The 19296-nt window shown below is 37.5% G+C and overlaps 1 protein-coding gene across 1 annotated transcript; it reads left to right on the top strand.

Moving 5' to 3' along the window:
- Positions 1–16510: 16510 nt before the first annotated feature.
- Positions 16511–18635, top strand: LOC107791135 (uncharacterized). Its single transcript, XM_016613145.2, has 4 exons — positions 16511–16839; positions 17123–17748; positions 17829–18344; positions 18444–18635. The coding sequence occupies exons 1-4, from the start codon at positions 16578–16580 to the stop codon at positions 18573–18575; spliced, it is 1536 nt and encodes a 511-aa protein (XP_016468631.1). The 5' UTR covers positions 16511–16577; the 3' UTR covers positions 18576–18635.
- Positions 18636–19296: the final 661 nt, after the last annotated feature.

The raw sequence follows: 19296 nt of genomic DNA, 5'->3' as shown, positions 1-19296 counted from the left end.
TCTTGTGACCACTTACCCACTTCTTCCTACTTTCTAGTATTTGTACCTTGAAGAAGCTTTTGCAGAATTGCTGTTCTATCTTGAAGGGACCAAATTCACTTGGTCTCCTACCTAAAGTCATTACCCATGTATCCTTTTTACTTTTTGTCTTTTATTTTCTACCACTTATATACATCCACAGTGCAAATTTTTTTACACAACATCATAGTAGGTTATTTGCTTTTTTTTTTTCTTTTTCTAGATTACCAAATTATCTTGCTATAAATAGTTACATGTTGGTTTGAATCATTAAACTAGATGGTGTGAAAATACAATACAATGTATATATTTATAACCAGTAAGGCATATCGTCTAATAGGATAGGTGGGAGCTTTTCACACAATCAAGTGTGATTCGATTTCCATTACGCTAATATACCAATGTAATAGGTTTTAATTGTTATATGCAAAAAGTAACGGATTCACAGGGATTGACGAAAATGTTTGAAGTTAGTAATATTTCCAGTTTGTTATAATTGTGTTTAAATTCATCATATTATATTATGACAAAGACCGTATCACAAATTAATATTATAAAATAGTTTCAACTCCTTTTTTTTTTTTTTTTGAAATTAGGGGTGTACATAGTTCGGGTTTGTTCGGATTTTTCAATTACCAAACCAAACCAATGGTGTTGGATTTTCAAATCATAAAACCAAACCAACAAAGTCAGGTTTTTCCATCTCGATTTTTCTCTGATTTTTTAGTTTTTTTCCTGATTTTCGGATTTTTTATCCCGGTAAAGTCTTCATAGCACAAAATATTTAACTTGTGCTTCAAATATTTCTTTAGTCCTAGTAAGATACAACTATATAATTTATTTTTCAAGAAAATAACATAATAATATGATATAAGTCATAACAATATACTAAAATATACAATAAAGATAATAAAATTTTATAAAGCAAATACTGCTAATTAATAAGCCATAATAAAAACTAACACAATCTAAAAATACTATATAGGTCATTCTAAAATAAGTATAGCTAATACGTACTAGGAGTATTAATTACATAACTAAGCACTAAAGAAAAAGACAAACTAAGTTATGTATTTTTATTATAAACCAATGTAAAACTAAAGAATAGATATCCAACACTATTGTCAGTCCTAGACTCCTAGTGTTGAATTGAATTTCTTTTGTTAGCACTAGTATTGATTTGAACTTTGTTTGAGTTACAACATTTATGTGCTATAAAATTTATATATCATTCAGGAATGTTAAGCCCAAATTTTAAATAATATGTTAAAAGATAAAATTATAAAAAAAATTAAGAAATATTTATAAATCATATTACAATAAATATTTTATGTATAAAATATTTTTAAAAATTATATTAATATATTATTGGGTTGGTTTAGTTTCGGTTTGACTTTTTTTAGTTAAAACCAAACCAAACCAATTATGGTCGGGGTTTTTCTCCAATATCAAACCAAATCAAACCACAATCGAATTTTTCTCTGGCTTAACTCGAATTGCTGGTTTGGTACGGTTTATCGATTTTCTTTGTACACCCATAAAGAATTCTGTAATAATGGTTGAGTCATGAGAAACTCTTTTAGTTATGCAAAAGATCTGTGTTTTCGAATAGTCAGGCTTACGACTATCCACAGTATTTCATCACGTAGGATTTTGAAAAGTGAATTGTGAAATTTTCTTTATATTTCTGAATGAAATTACTGTACAAGAGGACTGTATATTTATACAAGTATTAACTATTTTATAAAGAATCAGAAAATAAAAATAGCCTATGAATTATGTACACTTGTCATATTTCTATTAGCTCAATTCTAACAATATAACTAACTATTATTCCTTCAGCATGTGGGTCTTTGTGTGCATGTGAGAAGGGTCTAGAATGTGACCATGCTTTGAACGGTCCAGATTAGATCCTTGATTATTTTGCTTGTTGGATGAGATAGTGCCACGTTGCATGTCACGTGGCTTTTCAAAGGATGGGCTAAGACCAAGTCTTAGCATTGTTTTGTCCGAATTTGTTTTGTCTAAGACCTTCAGTCTTTTTTTCTCTTCTTCTTCATTGACTTCTTTCTTCTCTTCTTCTGTACAAATTCCTTTATGAGAAATCAAATAGTTAGAGTGAGATCGATGTATTCCAACATCCTCCCTCAAGTTGGAGTGGATAGAAGATACCCCAACTTGCCAAGAATCGATCTGTGAGAAAGCCCTGATAAGGGTTTGGTGAATATATCGGCAAGTTGAAGTTTTGAGGGAATAAAAGAGAGGAAGATGAGACCGGAAAGGAACTGTTGCCTGACAAAATGGCAATCGAGTTCAATGTGTTTGGTTCTCTCGTGAAAGACGGGATTCCGAAAAATATAAATGGCCGCTTGGCTATCATAAAAAATTGGAACTGGAATCGGATGGGGAGAAGATAGATCGGTGAGTATGCGAGTTAACCAAGTGAGTTCAGTCACCAATCGACGCATGGAATGATACTCTGCTTCAGTGGAATGGCAGCGTGTGGGTCAAATAATTAAGCTTGCCGACATGACGACGATAGAGGGAAGCATCAGATAAAGGAGCTCCAGAATTGGCAACCAATTTGGAAGATGGATCAAGTGTAGAAGAAAGCAAATTTCCTTTGAGTGATTATAATCCCATCCTGCTCCCTTAAAATCTTCATGCCTAAGAAGTAGTGAAGAGGCCCAAGGTCCTTCATTTTAAACTCAGAATGTAGAAATGCTTTAAGATCTGATAATTCACCAAAATTATCGCCTGTAATTAGAATATCATCAATGTATACAGCAATAATATAAATGAGGGTCCCTGTTTGTTTGAAGAATAAGGAGTATTCATTTCGAGAGAAAGAGAATCCCTTAAAACAGAGGGCTCCGGCAAGCCTGGCATACCATTGTCTTGAAGTTTGCTTCAAGCCATAAAGAGAATTTTTAAGTCGACAAACATGGTTGGGGATGGGGGAAGACAAACCAGCAGGGAACTTCATATAAAATTCTTCCAATAATTCCCTATGTAAAAAGGCATTACTCACATCAAATTAAGAAATAGACCACCCTTTCTTGACTGCAATAGAAAGCAAACATCTGATTGCTGTCATTTTGACAACTGGAGAGAAGGTTTTTGTGTAATCAATGTCTTCTCTCTGCACATCACCCCTTATAACCAGCCTGGCCTTTAACCTTTCAACAGTACCATCAGCATGGCGCTTGACCTTGTAAACCCATTTACATGGAAAAGCTTTCTTGCCATTAGGTAAGAGAACAACATCCCAGGTGTGGTTCTCTTCCAAAGCTTTGAGTTCAGAATCCATGGCTTGGACCCAACCTGGATTGGAACAAGCCTGAGTATAACTGGTAGGTTCTGAAATGGTAGAGAGTGATTGAATAAGATGCTGATTAGGAGTAGAGAGTGCAGAAAAGGAGAAGGTAGGTGGTGAGCAAGGAGATGAAAAACAAGAGGTGGTGAGATCAGTGAAGTAGATGTTATTGCAAACATAGTCTTTAAGATAACCAGGCAGGGTGCCTTTATTATCTCTGTTTGATCTCCTGAGGGGAATTGGTGGGGAGGAAGAGTCAGAAGAAAGAGTAGGTAAAGTAGGGGAAGCATGTGAAGTAGGATGTGTAGGAAAACAAGTAAGATTGGTGTGAGGTATGGGTGTAGATTGTGTTGTAGGTGAGTGCTGAGAAGGAGTATCAGGAGTGAAATGACTGGGAGTGTCACGACCCAAAACCTACTAAAGGTCATGATGACGCCTAACACCGTCGCCAGGCAAGCTAACAGTGAATGATTAACTTAATTACTCATTTTAGTATTTTTGAAATCAAAAGGTAAGAAATAGAATTTATAGGGTAAATGATAGTATTTTTCACGACTACAATAATGAACAACCCATAAGCACCCCCAAAACCCGGTGTCACAAGTGCATGAGCATCAACTAAGAAATATAATAAGATACAACATCTGCCTGGAATACAAATTAGACAGAAGAATATAGATAACTCTGATGGAGACTCTGCAGGCAGCGGATCGTGACATGAAATGTAGCTCACGGTAAGTCCCCGCAACATTCATGCCTCTGCGCCCAGTAGACCACCAGTAATATATGTACTTGTACAAAAATGTGTAGCAAGTGTAGCATGAGTACGTAAATCAACGTGTACCCAGTAAGTATATAGCCTAACCCCAGAGAAGTAGTGACGAGGGGTTGACATCGACACTTACTAGTGGTCCAATAAGACAGATACAACAAGAAGTAAATAGATATGGGGCAGAGTAAACAAATGAAATGAACAAGTATAAATACGTGGTATAATCCTCCTCCATACAATAAACTCAACTCCCAATTTGCAATTTCCTCCTCAACCGGAGCATATATATGTAATGGATCTCACCAGATAGGTCATCATAATTCAAATTAGGAAGGCTCATAGATACACTGACTTCTTGTCAAATATTACGCATGATTCCATGAGAGTATTATATAGAAATGCCGAGGCATACGACACGATCCCATCATAATCTGTGCACTGCCGAGGGTCGAACGGCACGAACCATAGATGCATCTATTATATTGCCGAGGCGAACGGCCCGCTCCCATGAGAGTGTGGTACATAATCCTGCCGAGGCAAACGACCCAATCCCATTAGAATAAGAAGCTTAATCGGGTCCTTGACCCCACTCACGAATAAACTTGTGAGTTATCATTGTTAAGGAAAAACCTTTCGATGAAAACGCATAGCATGGGAGAAATCCGTAAGAGGAACATAATTATTCCGCAGCAAATCATGAAACTCGTCAAATCTCTATACATGTCTAGTTTCAAGTCGTAATGTAAAAATAAAGGATTTTAATAGACAAGGAACTACTAAAATAGTACAGCTATAGCATGGAGTGAGCCTAAGTCTTCCCGAACAATAACATGAATCTAGCTACGTACAGACTCTTGTCACCTCGTGCGTACGTAGCACCCACAACTAGTAGCACATAATAATAAATAACACGTAGAGGTAGTTTTCCCCTCACAGAGTTAGACAAGAGACTTACCTCGCTCTGAAATTTCATAGCCGGCTCCAACGCCACTCTAACACATCAAACCAATGCCCGTCGATCCAAAACTATTCAAACAATATGCAAACCAATCAAAATATACTCCAATGCTTGAAATTTAACAACTTATAAAAAATTCCCAACTCCGCTCGAAAAGTTGGCAGTGGGGCCCACGTCTCGAAATCCGATAAAACTCACAAAATCTGACAACACATTCGATTACGAGTCCAACCATACTAGTTTCACTCAAATCCGACTCCAAATCGATATTCAAATCCCAAAAATTTATTTTTATGAAATTTCTATAATTTTTCCCAAATTTCCATCTCAAAATATTAATTAAATTATGAAAACAATTATATATTCATGTATATTAACCAAATCCGAGTTAGAATCACTTACCCCAATGAATTTCTTGAAAACCCCACAAATAATCACCACAAACCGAGCTCCGAAATTCCAAAAATAAAAAAATGAGATGAAACCATCGTTCATATAGTACAAAATCTGATCCCCCTTTGTGCTGACCGCACTTTTTTTTTTGTGCGGTCGCACATCCCAGGTCCCGCGGCCACAGGTCCAAATTGTGTGGTCGCACTTCAATGGTGGCTGCAATACTAGGCATCAGTAAATTGACCATAACTTTCTATATCAATGTCCAAATGATGATTGTTTTCTTTTCTGAAAACTAGACTCAAATGACTATAACTTTCATTTAATCATCTCCAAATTTCTTGTAGATTAAAAGATATAAGCTTCCGAAGTCAGACCATCGAATCTGCAGAATCTCAATTCTGCGCCCGCGAGAGGAATTCTACAGTCCGCACAATTCCTCTACAGTCCGCACTTTTCCTCTGCGGTCCGCACTTTTCCTTTGTGGTACGCACTTTTCCTCTCCCTCAGCACTCCAAAATGTGCCCCCCCGCACTTCCAAAGTTCCAGAACAACATCAGAGTGCCAAAATGGCTAGACTCGCTCAAAACTCACCCCGAAACACATCCGAGCCACGCGGGACCCCGTCCGAATGTACCAACAAGTCTTAAGACGTCATACGAACTTAGTCGAGACCTCAATTCACATCAAACAATGCGAAAAACACAATTCATACCCCAATTCAAGCCTAATAAAACTAAGAAATTCCAACTTCTACATTCGATGCCGAAACCTATCAAATCAAGTCCGATTGACCTTAAATTTTGCACACAAGTCATAATTGACATAACAGATCTATTCAAATTTCCAAAATCGTATTCCCACCTCGATATCAAAAAGTCAACTCCCCGGTCAAACTTCCAAACTTAAATTTCTATTTTAGCCATTTCAAGTCTAATTTAGCTACACACTTTCAAATTATATTTTTTTCCGGACACGCTCCTAAGTCCAAAATCACCATACGGAGCTATTGGAATCATCAAAATTCTATTATGGGGTCGTTTACTCAAAGGTCAAAGTTTGGTCAACTCTTCCAACTTAAAGCTTCCAAATTTAGAATTTTTTTTTCCAAACCAACTCCGAACTTCCCCGAATTTAAATTCCAACCACACGTAGAAGTCATAGCACCTAAAGTGAAGCTACTCAAGGCCTCAAACTGTCGAACAACGCGCTAGGGCTCAAAACGACTGGTTGAGTCGTTACGTTCTCTCCCACTTAAACATACGTTCGTCCTCGAATATGCTAAGAACTGCTCCGGAGTTATACAAAATCATTGTTTAACACCTCGTGCACCTACCCGTGCCACCACAACCCAGTTGAGCACATTAGCTCGAGCCAGACTGAAGATCTTTCCTGCTACCGTAGCTAGCAAGCTTTAGAGCCAAATTCCAACATCCGGAATTTATCCACGATACCAGATCCTAAAACTATATTAATCACAGACACTGAACCCAACGTGACCATGCTCCTCCGCTGAAATCACGCCATGCACCACATAACTCATTTGCCCAAGGCAATCTCCCCCGAGCACAACAGCTAAAATTTCCACTAACCCAAAGCCTGTAGTATACCCCATACATATATAAGTCATGTTCCAACTCTCGCAATACTGCCGCGATGGAATGGATCTGTAGAAACTCATAACCACCATCTGAATCACAAATCATGGAGTCTCTCCTCCTTACAAGAACCATTACTTCATTCTGAACTGAATAACGATACTTGCTCTTTAATATAACCTTCCTAACTCCGATCGCACTGATCCTAGGTTCAATAACCTCGTCTCTCCCAGTACTAGATGCTCAGGAAATAAGCCATCTCAAACACGGCCAAAAGTCTCATATGATACCACAATGTGCCAATAAGCTACCAACTCGAATGTGATACATAAGGAAAAGCAAACTCTGGAATAGAACTATCCAGCATGCGTAACGAACAAAATGGTTGAACAGACGCTATGAACTTTCCTTAGTGAATGAGAAACAAAATACCCAGAAACAATTAAATGGAACCGTACTCAATATCTCACTGTTGTAGCATGCAACCCGATCCACACATAATATTGTTGCGACATGCAACTCGATCCAAACAACATACCCGTGGCGGCGTGCCACCCGATCCGCAGAATATACCCGTGGTGGTATGCCACCCGATCCGCATATAACAGTTAAGGAAAAAACACATATCAAGCCATAACGCTTATACTTACGAAATAACGAATATCGATCACAAGCATGCCAGTGCGAGAATACAACCCTAGGGAGACGGATAGCGCCATACGCTACAAAACCCAAGCACAACTAAGGTGTGATATATGATCTGCATCTCGAGAACTATCCTGCTCATATAACACCGTAAGCTACACGGGACCTTAACATATGTGCGAATAATCAAGTCGTCCCACAACCTACATGGCACATAAGAACAATCGTCAAATCCGGAACAAACTCACACAGTCCACAACCCAAGGAATAGAATGCCTCTCAGGCAAAAACTATCACCGTAGTGATATTATTTTAACCTCCATACTTGGCTCTAACCTTTCACAATCAAATAACCAACATGCCATACTTAAAAAAAATATCTTCTCGTGGGGCACGCTCCCACGACCCTCCTATCAGGTAGAAAAGTTCGCACATCCATACCACCAAACGTTCAATTTCTGTAAATCAAATTAAGAATCCGTAAATCAATACACAAAACCTCTACACAGAATGTCGTTCTCAGGTGACACTAAAGAAAATGCCATCTTACTCTAAACATTTGAAATTGACCCCTGCTCATCCGATCTCGTGACATTCTTGTCAACACCGAACCGCAACTTTGATCCTCAACATTCAAATCCATATGCCACTTACTGCACCTATCATGCCGCTCTGCGAGAATATGAGAATTCATCATAACTCCTAAATTACTAGTAGAATGAACATTTCACTGGTTAGAAAATCTTTCACTTAGATCATTTCAGAAGAACTAATGCAACACGCAACTAAATTCCCAAACCGCAGAAAATACGACCTCAAGTCGTGATCTACACCGCCATGACTCTCCCACAAATCCATTTACACCATAAGGCCATCTGAATCAAATACCTCCCAATTCAATCAAGTTTTTGTGGCTGCCGAGCTCGCATATATAACCATAAACTACATGTTATAACTTCGCACACCGAATGAACTGATCATTGCCACAATCATGCTGATTCAACTATTACTGACCGACCCAACTTCTTTACATTTACTCTGGACCCATCTTAAATAATAATAGCTCCATCTACAACATAACGAACTCAATGTGTACTTATCCCGAGCTATCCGAATCGCGATACCACATCATCTCAATACCCATGATTTGTCTCATACCTCCTCATGCGCATAATGGTATCTCCAACTGGTAAACCCATTCTACATCACCTCCCATAAATCCGAAGCTATTTCTTCCTTTCCTCCAATACCGCACCGCATACCGGATGATAATATAGAACACTCCAAGTCCCGTTCACAATCCACAGCAGAAACTCGATCCTTAACCACACAACGGACCCGAAATCCTTAGGCACTAGACTTAAATTCTTGAACTCACTGGACCATTGTTAAGAGTCACCCACTCTGACCCGGTCTCGAATATAACCAAACTCCATTGCTCTGCTATCACATAAATTCCCTCTCAATGATGCAACCAGCTGAATTCTTTTCCTTGCACATTACATCCACAAGAAGCATAAACTACGAGTCTTCCCAAATAATGCACCTCAATCGATAAGGCAAAGTATAGCACCCATTCATCGAGTTCCTTGTTCGAATTACCCCTGACATTTCCTTTTCCCTAGTCATAATTAATCCTCTAGCACATGGATAACCATAAACAACACAAGCAGACAACCACACGATCCAATCGTAACTAGTGGGGCTCCCCCACTTATCTTTAAGCTATAATCACAAAATGTTGAGCCCACAATGATTTCTTCTTCTCAATTCCTATGATCTCGCACAATAAACCCGCCAAATTTCTCGAAGTGTTTTGTTAAATCTCTTCATGAACATTCTAAATCATCAGCCACAATCTCATATCCGACCTCTTTCCACGACATTGTATACGTCCGTTCCTTCCCCATTAACATTAACTGAGAGTTAACAATATCATCCAAACTCAAGTCATATCGCATCTGAAACGATAATCAAATCTTCACACCCCTCTTCATTCCAAGCAAACTCCTTTCTGCCATATTCACTCTTTCTCCTTACGGTAACCATCATTCCAAGAAAATACATATACCAAATCACCTTCCATCACAATTCCCAAACCATTCTACACTTTCTGAAGGTACGCGACTATCCTACCACAGAATCCATATGCTACTCTGCCTCTCTTACTTCGGTCAAACCATCTCCTTTAAGCAACTTCCCGACTTCCGCTTCTCCTACTTGACCTGCTAGTAATTCCATCACCGCAAGTCATGTCCCACATGTCCTTCCTCATTCTTCATTACCCAATTATTGCATCGAATCAAAATTCATCTCTGTAGCACCTAAACTAACAAATTGCTACCAACTCTAAACCTCTTTGAATATCATCTCTCTCGAGCCATCAACATTAGAAATACCAAATCGATTCTGAACCGCTGCACACCACTATCTCTGACACCCGCCCCTTAGGCACCATTTCACAACACCCTGCCCCGAAGGCAAAAATCAAAGAAGACTATAACATCAGCGAACCATAATGCGTTCAAACAAGGACTACGACACCGAATCACAATAAAAATTCCACCACGCTTGAAAATTCCAAGTCTCGTTACTCCATCAACCCAAACCTGAACATTCATAGTCCAATTGCCTTTCCTTTGCTGGAAATAAATACTGAACCTCTAAATCACGCACTGAGAAATCCTCATTTCGAGTCATTTTACCGCCTTGACGCATAAACAAGCACCCACCAGTCCATTAATACCATGCGATAGCAACGCACGGACCCCATAGCCATATGTGCATAACCTCAAAACCATAGGCAGTACAGATACTGAGCCAAATCGACAGAACATTCTTTCGCAAGGCAACGATAATAGCCTGCCTGAATACGTAGGGAAAAAGCAGCCTACACCACATCTGTAGTACCACTGAAACTCCTCGGTGCCCAATTGACACGGGCGCTCAACATCGTATAAGAACGAGTAGGAAGGAAATAGAGGCACAAGCCTCAATAGAATCAAACTGCATGATAAAGGAATCAATAAGGGAAGTGCTCCTAACATCCCTGTAGCCTCTCGAAGATAAGTACAAAGGTCTCTGTACCGATCCGCAAGACTCTACTAGACTTGCTCATGACTCGTGAGACCTAAGTGAACCTAAAGCTCTGATACCAAGCTGTCACGACCCAAAACTCACTAAAGGTCGTGATGGCGCCTAACACCGCCGTCAGGCAAGACAACAGTGAATGATTAATTTAATTACTCATTTTAATATTTTTGAAATCAAAATTTCTATTAATTAAACGGTAAGAAATAGAATTTGCAGGGTAAATGATAGTATTTTTCACGACTACAATAATGAACAACCCATAAGCACCCCAAAATCCCGGGGTCACAAGTGCATGAACATCAACTAAGAAATATAATAAGATACAACATCTGCATGGAATACAAATTAGATAGGAGAAAATAGATAACTCTGATGGAGACTCTCTAGGCTACGTATCGTGACATGAAATGTAGCTCACGGTAAGTCCCCGCACTAATATTGTGTGGCCGCAGAAGAGGAGATTCAGAGAGCTGGTTTTGGGCAAGCTGAAGGAGTGCGTACCGCACCATAATTGTGCGGCTGCAGAATGTTAAGTGCGGTCGCACTCAATATTATGCGGTCCGCAGAAGACAAAGATCAGAGAGATGGGATTTCAAGTTCAAGAAGAAATGCGGACCACACCATTTTTGTGCGGCCGCATAATCAAGAGCGGGACCACACTCATTTTTATGCGGTCCGCAGAAGTCTCACACAACCAGAGCCTAAGATCAAGGAGTGTGGATCGCACTATAATTGTGCGACCACAGAAGCAAGAGTGCGGCCGCACTCACAAATGCGCGGTCCATAGTAGTTGAAGGAGTGCAGCCGCAATCTAGAATTGTGCGGCCACAGAACTGGAATCTGCCAAGCCAAGTCTCATTATGCGGCAGCATAACCTCCGCAGGGGCATTTTGTCAGATATTTTCAGCTTAGTATAAATAGAACTTTTTGTCATTTTTAGGACAAGTTTTATTTTGGGAGAGCACCTGAGCTATTTTCCTTTATTGTTTTGAGTAATATTGTACTAGATTAGCTTCTAAATATTAGATTTTCTTTCCCTAATCAATTATTATGCATTCTATCTTAATTTCTTCTTGTATTTCTTCATTTTTCATGAGTAGCTAAATTTCTAGCTAGGATTGTAGCCCAACTCTAGTGTGGGTACTTAATGGGTATTTGATTTAGGACTTGTTTGTGATTGGGTTAGTGATATTTAGCCTAGTTCTTGCTTGAATTCAAGAATTAATGGTTGCAAATATTGATTCATGCCTAATTGACTTAGTCTCTACTTGAGAAAGAGAGACTAAGTCTAGAAAAACTTAGCTAACAAGAAATTGGGGTGAACTCAAGAAATTGATAGCCCCAATTAAAGGGTTAAATCTAGAGATAGTAAGACCCGACTTGAGCAGTTATCACTTGTTTTGTGCAATACCCATTTGGACTTGAGAAAGCCAAATTGGGCAAAACCACTCAAACTACTGAGAGGTATAGAGTGGTTAATTGCGTGTGATTGCTATATTACAACCCCGACCAATCAGGCTAGTCCTAGAGTTTTCAACCCATTAGGTAACCACCTAGGTGAAAATCGCAACACTAGATCTTTTATCATTTGAAAAATAACCAAAACCAAAAATATTGTCTCCTAGTTTTATAATTGCAATCAACAGTTTGAAGTAGAAGTAGAAACAACAAACAAGAATCTGGAAGTGTAATCTAAGGCATATTGTCCAATTACACTAAATATATACCTAATCCCAATTTTAACTCCCTGAGGATTCGACCTCGACTTGCGTTGGGTTTTATTATTGCTTCGACCGCCTCACTACCTATTTTTGTGAAGTGAGTTTGGGCGACATCAATAACCAGTAGAGGTTTGAGGGTTCTGAGAATCTTGATTTCTCAGCATAAAGGAATAACCATCTGTTGTGAATCGGGAACTGACATGGATTTCCCTTTGATTCTCATCTTGCATGAGAAGGGAATATGCTTGATTGACTGAGGGTAATGGTTTGATCATGAGAATGTTGCTTCTAGCCTGTCCATAGGTCTCATTCAATCCCATGAGGAATTGAATGAGAATCTTCCTTGAATTGCTGTATTTTCTTCTTAGCACCACAATCACAAGTTGCAAGAACAATACATGTTAGTGTTAAGAGTGTCTAATTCATCCCATAGTCATTTTATTTTGGTAAAATAACTCGCAATATCTACTTATCCTTGAACTAAATCAGATAGTTCCTTTTGCATGTGGTATGATTTGGCTCCATTTGGTTGGCCAAACCTGTGCTCCAGATCCAACCACACATCCTTAGTTATTTTTGAATAAAGGACACTGTCTGCAATCACCTTGGTCAGAGAATTCAACAACCATGATGTAACCATATGATTACATCTGCTCCAAGTTTGAAAGGTAGGATAAGTTGGGGTTGGCATAGGGCAGGATCCATCAATAAAACTCAATTTGTTCTTGGCTGAGAGTGAGATTAAGATAGATATGCTCCATCCAGCATAACCTCGACCATCAAATGGTGTGTTTACAAGTATCATCCCTGGTGCATCAGATGCATGAAGAAAGTAGGGATGTGTGGAATCAATGGTATTTCCATTACCTGTTGTTGTCTATGATGAGTTATGGACGATAGGAGTTTCAATAGTATCGGAAGGAGACATGACTGATTCAGAAAATTGAAAAGAAGAGCTATAGTTCTAATACCATGTAGGATTTTGAAGAAGAGAATTGTGAAATTTTCTGTATATTTCTGAATGAAATTACTGTACAAGAGGATTGTATATTTATACAAGTATAAACTATTTTAGAAAGAATCAAAAAATAAAAATAGCCTATGAATTTTGTATACTTGTCCTATTTTTACTAACTCAATTCTAACAATATAACTAACTATTATTTCTTCTGCATGTGGGTCTTTGTGTGCATATGAGAGGGTCAAGAATGTGACCATGGTTTGAACGGTCCAGATTAGATCTTTGATTATTTTGCTTGTTGGTTGAGATGGTGCCACGTTGCTTGTCACGTAGCTTTTCAAAGGATGGGCTAAGACCAAGTCTTAGCATTGTTTTGTCCGAATTTGTTTTGTGGATTCCTTCACTCCTTTCTTCTCTTCTTCTTCATGGATTCCTTTCTTCTCTTCTTCTGTACAAATTCCTTTATGAGAAATCAAATAGTTATAGTGAGATCGATATATTCCAACACATCAAAGGTTTCTTATTCTTGTACATGAATTATTGAAATAAGTCTCTCTTTTTTTTAAAGATTAAAGAATCAACTGAGCATTTCAACTACGGAATTAAATATCCAAATTGAATAAGAGGAGGTTCGGTCTGAAGTTGTGGAGAAGATTAGACGTTCATAACCTTGAACAATTAGCCAACTCCCTAGGATTTTATCATCTCAACCCTAAGGAGAAAAAGTAGCTTTGTTTTTATAGATATCAGTATCACGAGCATCCCAAAATTGCAGGTTGTATTGGTAAAAGCTCCTACTAGTTTAACGGAGGGCACATACTAGGGCCCAAAATTTTCCACTTTGGTTCTACCTTAAACATGATTTAGCTTTGTCTTTTGTTTTGTAGATTAGGTTCCTTCTTTTGCTTTTAGCTTTGTCTTTAGTAAATTGACCTTAACTTCGGCTAATAATAATATGTTCATTAGACATTTTTACAATGTTTGATTGACACTTGCATTTCAATCAGCAAATTATGGGCCTAAGTTGCTTTGTCTTTAGAGGATGATTGACATAGGCTCAATATGACATCCAATATGTAGTAATTGCCTTTCTTCTTGGTCCAATATTACTCAAGGTTCCTAAAGACTGTCCAATATCTAAAAAGGCAATAGGATTAATCCTTTACACAAAGACATAAGAAGGGGGCCTTGGAACAATATGTGACTTTTCGGTCACCGGTTTGAATCGTAGAATCAGAATGATAAAGTTGTCTCTTTGTGATTTTTAGGTCACGAGTTCGAGTCCTAGAATCATCTACTGATGCAAACATCAAGGTAGATTGTCTAAATCACACTTCTTTGGGATATGACTCTTCCCAGGGCCCTGCATGAATGCGGGAAACTTCATGCATTGGGGTACCTTCTTTTAACACAAAGGACATAATGTTTATCATCCTTCCCCCTTCCCCAGCTTGTTTTTCTTTTGAAGAAAACTAAGTTCTACACACCAGAAGAATGTGATTGCTACATTCTTTTTTCTGAAATTTTTAATTGTTTGCTCTTTTCGTTCTAGCATGTCACTTTTCGCTTCCTAAAGATGGAAGAAAGACTTTTGCTAATATTTTCCGATGTCAAAATTTATGATTTATTAACATTTTATGTGATTGATAATTTATATTTTAATAAAATTATAGATATAAATAAGTTAGAACTAAGTTAGATTGAGAAATAAACATAAAATTAACAATAAAAGGTAATCATGGTTGTATATAAGAAGTAATTAATGCAGGACCTGGTTAGCTCTTGGGCTAGTCAAGGTAGTAATAGGCAATGTTGTAAATATTTTGGGCTGGTTAACTATAGAGGGAATTCTAGTCCTTTACCAAAAATGAACTTTCCTATTTTGGATCACAAATTTTAATTGTTGGCCTAAAAAGGTTTTGGCTATCAGCCTTCAATGCAAGTCCGAAAATGATGATACTTAAAAAGTGAAAATGACATTGTTTAAGGTTATTACTTTAACAGATAAATTAAATTTCGAACATTTTAAGAATGCCACTTAATTTGGTCAACTTCAAATCTAATGCTAATTAGGAATAGGAAGTATACTAAAGACTTATAATTCCATGTGAACAAATAATTGGATATTTATTTTTATAGAAATAAAAATAATTTTTACTTAAAGTGCCTTAACATACAAGCTTAGCTATGGAGTTGTCAAAGACTAACCAACTTTGGTGTATTCTCACCAAATGGTTATCCATCTACCATACCTTCTTCTTGTGGGGTCTTTTTTTGGTGGTGTTGGGTTTTAAGCATTTTTACTGTCACGAAAAAAAAAAGACTTTAATAGTATTTTAATATTGGAAAAGAATATTTGCTAATTTGAGTCTTCAAAAGCATAATTGTTAAAATAAAAAAGGAGCATAATTCTTGTACTTTCTCTTCCCTCAAACATGATAAAAAGGCAACCCTTTATGTTCAAGAATACCAATTTTTCCTAGGCTCAAAGAACTTTCTCATCCCTCAAACATTATAAAATTGCTTTACATATAAGACTTCAATTTTTTAATTAAGTCTATGTTTCTTTATTCCAGAGGACAAGATTCCATGTTACATGTGACATAGGGAACATAGTTCACTTTCATTTATTGCTTTTGAGTTGGATATATGAATTTTAATTTCAGCATAACATTTCAAAGGAACATGAATTGACAGTGCAATCGACATCTAGTTTGTTAGTTGATGTTGTTAAAATTATACTCTGGACATTTTGGTTAAAAGAACCTTTCGAATAGTGATTTCAAGATCAAGTTTGAACCTAACCTATTATAGGAAAATGGAGCAAGTGTCAACCGCCAACCAGCTGCAATACATTATTTTCTTTCTACACCTGTACTACCATAAAGAGGAATTTTTTTAAAAAGGACAAAAATTAATAAAACAGTCAACTTTCAAATACTTAAAAAAACTGTAAAGGGAGTGATATATACTTGGTCAAAATCTCAAAAATCTGAGGATGTTAGTATCTGCAACAGATTGCACATTATAAATAAATATCTATATCAAGTCCTTCACATTAAGTATATAAGCTAGTGTACATTCTAGGCCAAAAACATAGACATGGCTCAACAAGAAATGTCATTGTCTTGGTTCAGTTTGCTTTCTCTTTTGCTATTCAAAGTGTTTGTTTCTGGTGTTTTCTCCTTGAATCCAAATGGAAGTGAGTACATTTCAGCTGTTGGGGATCCAGGGATGAGATCAGACTCGCTAAGGGTGGCAATAGAGGCATGGAACCAATGCAATGAAGTTGGAGAAGAAGCGCCCAAAATGGGAAGCCCAAGAGCTGCAGAATGCTCTGATGTTCTTGATTCTCAGCAACAGGGTGAGTTGAACTTCTTTTATTTCCTTCTTTTCTTCTTTTTGTGATTCTATTTTCTTGAAGGGAGCCTTGGCGTAACTGGTAAAATTGGTGCCACGTGACCAGGAGGTCACGGATTCAAACCGTGGAAACACAGAAATGCCAGATAAGGCATGCGTACAGTAGACCCTTGTGGTCCGGCCCTTCTCCGGACCCCGTGCATAGCGGGAGCTTAGTGCACCGGACTGCCTGTAATCTTATTTTCTTGGTTTATGTTTGAAATGTTAAATGTTTTTTGTTTCTATAGGTGGAAATTGTTCTGCCTGTACCAGAGTTCCACCCTCATTGGTACACAGAGTTACTGAAGAGGACAACTTGCTTGGGATAGGAAAATCTTTTGATGGATTAGATAAAAAGGCACTTTTTAATCCAGACCTTTATGCAGCAGAAAAAGAACTTTATTTGGGATCAAAATGTCAAGTTGATGACAAGCCAAATCCATGGCAATTTTGGATGATCATGCTTAAGAGTGGTAACATGGATACATATGCTGCTAAATGCCCGAAAAACGGTCACAAAGTAGGTCCATTTGGTCCTCCTAGCCAATTTCCATGTTTTGGTAAAGGATGTATGAATCAGCCATTGATTTACCACAATTACACATATTTACAAGGGCCTAATGAGACTACACTTAAAGGAAGTTTTTATGGATCATGGGATTTGGATTCTGGTTTGAGCCAAACAAGTGTAAATGAGAACATTTCTTACTATTCTGTAACATGGCAGAAAGAACTAGGACAAGGAAGCTGGATTTTTCACCATGTTTTAAGAACCTCAACAAAGTATCCTTGGTTGATGCTTTACCTTAGATCAGATGCCACATCTGGTTTTTCTGGTGGATACCATTATCAAACTAGGGGCATGTCAAAAATTGTGAGTAAAAATATAAACTTTTTTTCGTGATTTTGTACATTTTTATGACTGCCCTTTTGAAATGTTAAATTTTTATGCAGATACCAGAATCACCAAATTTTAAGGTAAGATTCACATTGAATGTGATCAATGGTGGAGGTCCAAATAGCCAATTTTATCTAATGGACATGGGAAGTTGTTGGAAAAACAATGGAGAGCCATGTAATGGGGATGTGACTACAGATGTCACAAGATATAGTGAGATGATCTTGAATCCAGCAACACCATCCTGGTGCAAATCAGATAGCCCAAAATTGTGCCCTCCATATCACACATATCCAAATGGAACAAGAGTTCATCGAAGCGAGACTACTCGTTATCCTTATGAGGCTTACCATTTGTATTGTGCACCAGGGAATGGGGAGCATGTTGAGCAGCCTAGTGTTCCATGTGACCCTTATAGTAATCCTCAACCTCAGGAGATTTTGCAGATTTTACCACATCCTGTTTGGGGTGAATATGGTTATCCTACTACCAAAGGACAAGGTTGGATTGGAGATCCAAAAACATGGGAGCTTGATGTTGGGAGGCTGTCCCAATCCCTATATTTTTACCAGGTTTGGATCAATATGTTCTCTTTCCCTAGCCTTCAAAAACGTAGTAAAATTTTTTTATACTATTAGTACAGATTAATGATGCAAAATGTTAACTTGCAGGATCCAGGAACTGCACCAGCAAAGAGGAAGTGGAGTTCAATTGACTTGGGAACTGAAATTTATAGAGACGCTAATCAAGTGGCTGAGTGGACTGTCACTGATTTTGACATTCTTGTACCCAATAAGAATTAGAAGTATTAAATGTTAAAAGAACTCATGTTTTACCCATAAAGGATGAATGGAAAAAGATTCTAATGAATCCTTTCTTTCTTTTTTTGGTTCTTGGACATTCTGTTATTTGAATGCTTTTTGAATTTAAGCAATATTTGACTAATGAATATTCTGATGCAAAAGATAAAACAAATTTTCTTTAATTTAAGACAATCATTATCCTTCCATTTGGAACAATGATGCAATCTCTTATTTCCTAAAATTGAAATACTCTCGAAATATGATGTATCAAACAAATATGAATCCACTCTTTTAAAAAAAAGTTAAAAAATAATCTGTACATAATATAACAAAAGTAAAATAATTGAGATGCACACAAATTAATTCGAATATAAAAAAAATGTACACACTGATATTGTTAAACTAAATTGATTGGCACTCGGTGTTCACCAAATGGGCATATGCATGACATATGACATGTATTTGCACATAGACTTTTCTCGCATAACTATAACGACTAATTAAAAAAGAATAAGAAATTATTGGTAATCACAAGCAAAGACTTTTGGAAGACGTTTTATTTTTCCATAAATAATATTCATTCACGTAGGGGTCCGAAAAATAGTATACGGTAAATGAAAAGATTGGAAAAAGTGGATTCATTTTACCAAGTTCAATATTTGCCGGATTAGTAAAGAATAATTTTGTTGGTTGGTTAATTGGTGGCCTTTTCCTTGTTTTA

Source organism: Nicotiana tabacum, chromosome 17 (genome assembly GCF_000715075.1).
Source record: "Nicotiana tabacum cultivar K326 chromosome 17, ASM71507v2, whole genome shotgun sequence".
Taxonomy (NCBI): Eukaryota; Viridiplantae; Streptophyta; class Magnoliopsida; order Solanales; family Solanaceae; genus Nicotiana; species Nicotiana tabacum.
This window is presented reverse-complemented; position numbering and strand designations above follow the sequence as displayed.

Excerpts from the sequence above, each read along its gene's own strand:
- LOC107791135 (XM_016613145.2), top strand. The coding sequence starts at position 16,578 with ATGGCTCAACAAGAAATGTCATTGTCTTGGTTCAGTTTGCTTTCTCTT. Across the intron at positions 17,749-17,828 it reads CTAGGGGCATGTCAAAAATT|ATACCAGAATCACCAAATTT; the intron begins GTGAGTAAAAAT and ends ATTTTTATGCAG. Across the intron at positions 18,345-18,443 it reads AATCCCTATATTTTTACCAG|GATCCAGGAACTGCACCAGC; the intron begins GTTTGGATCAAT and ends GTTAACTTGCAG.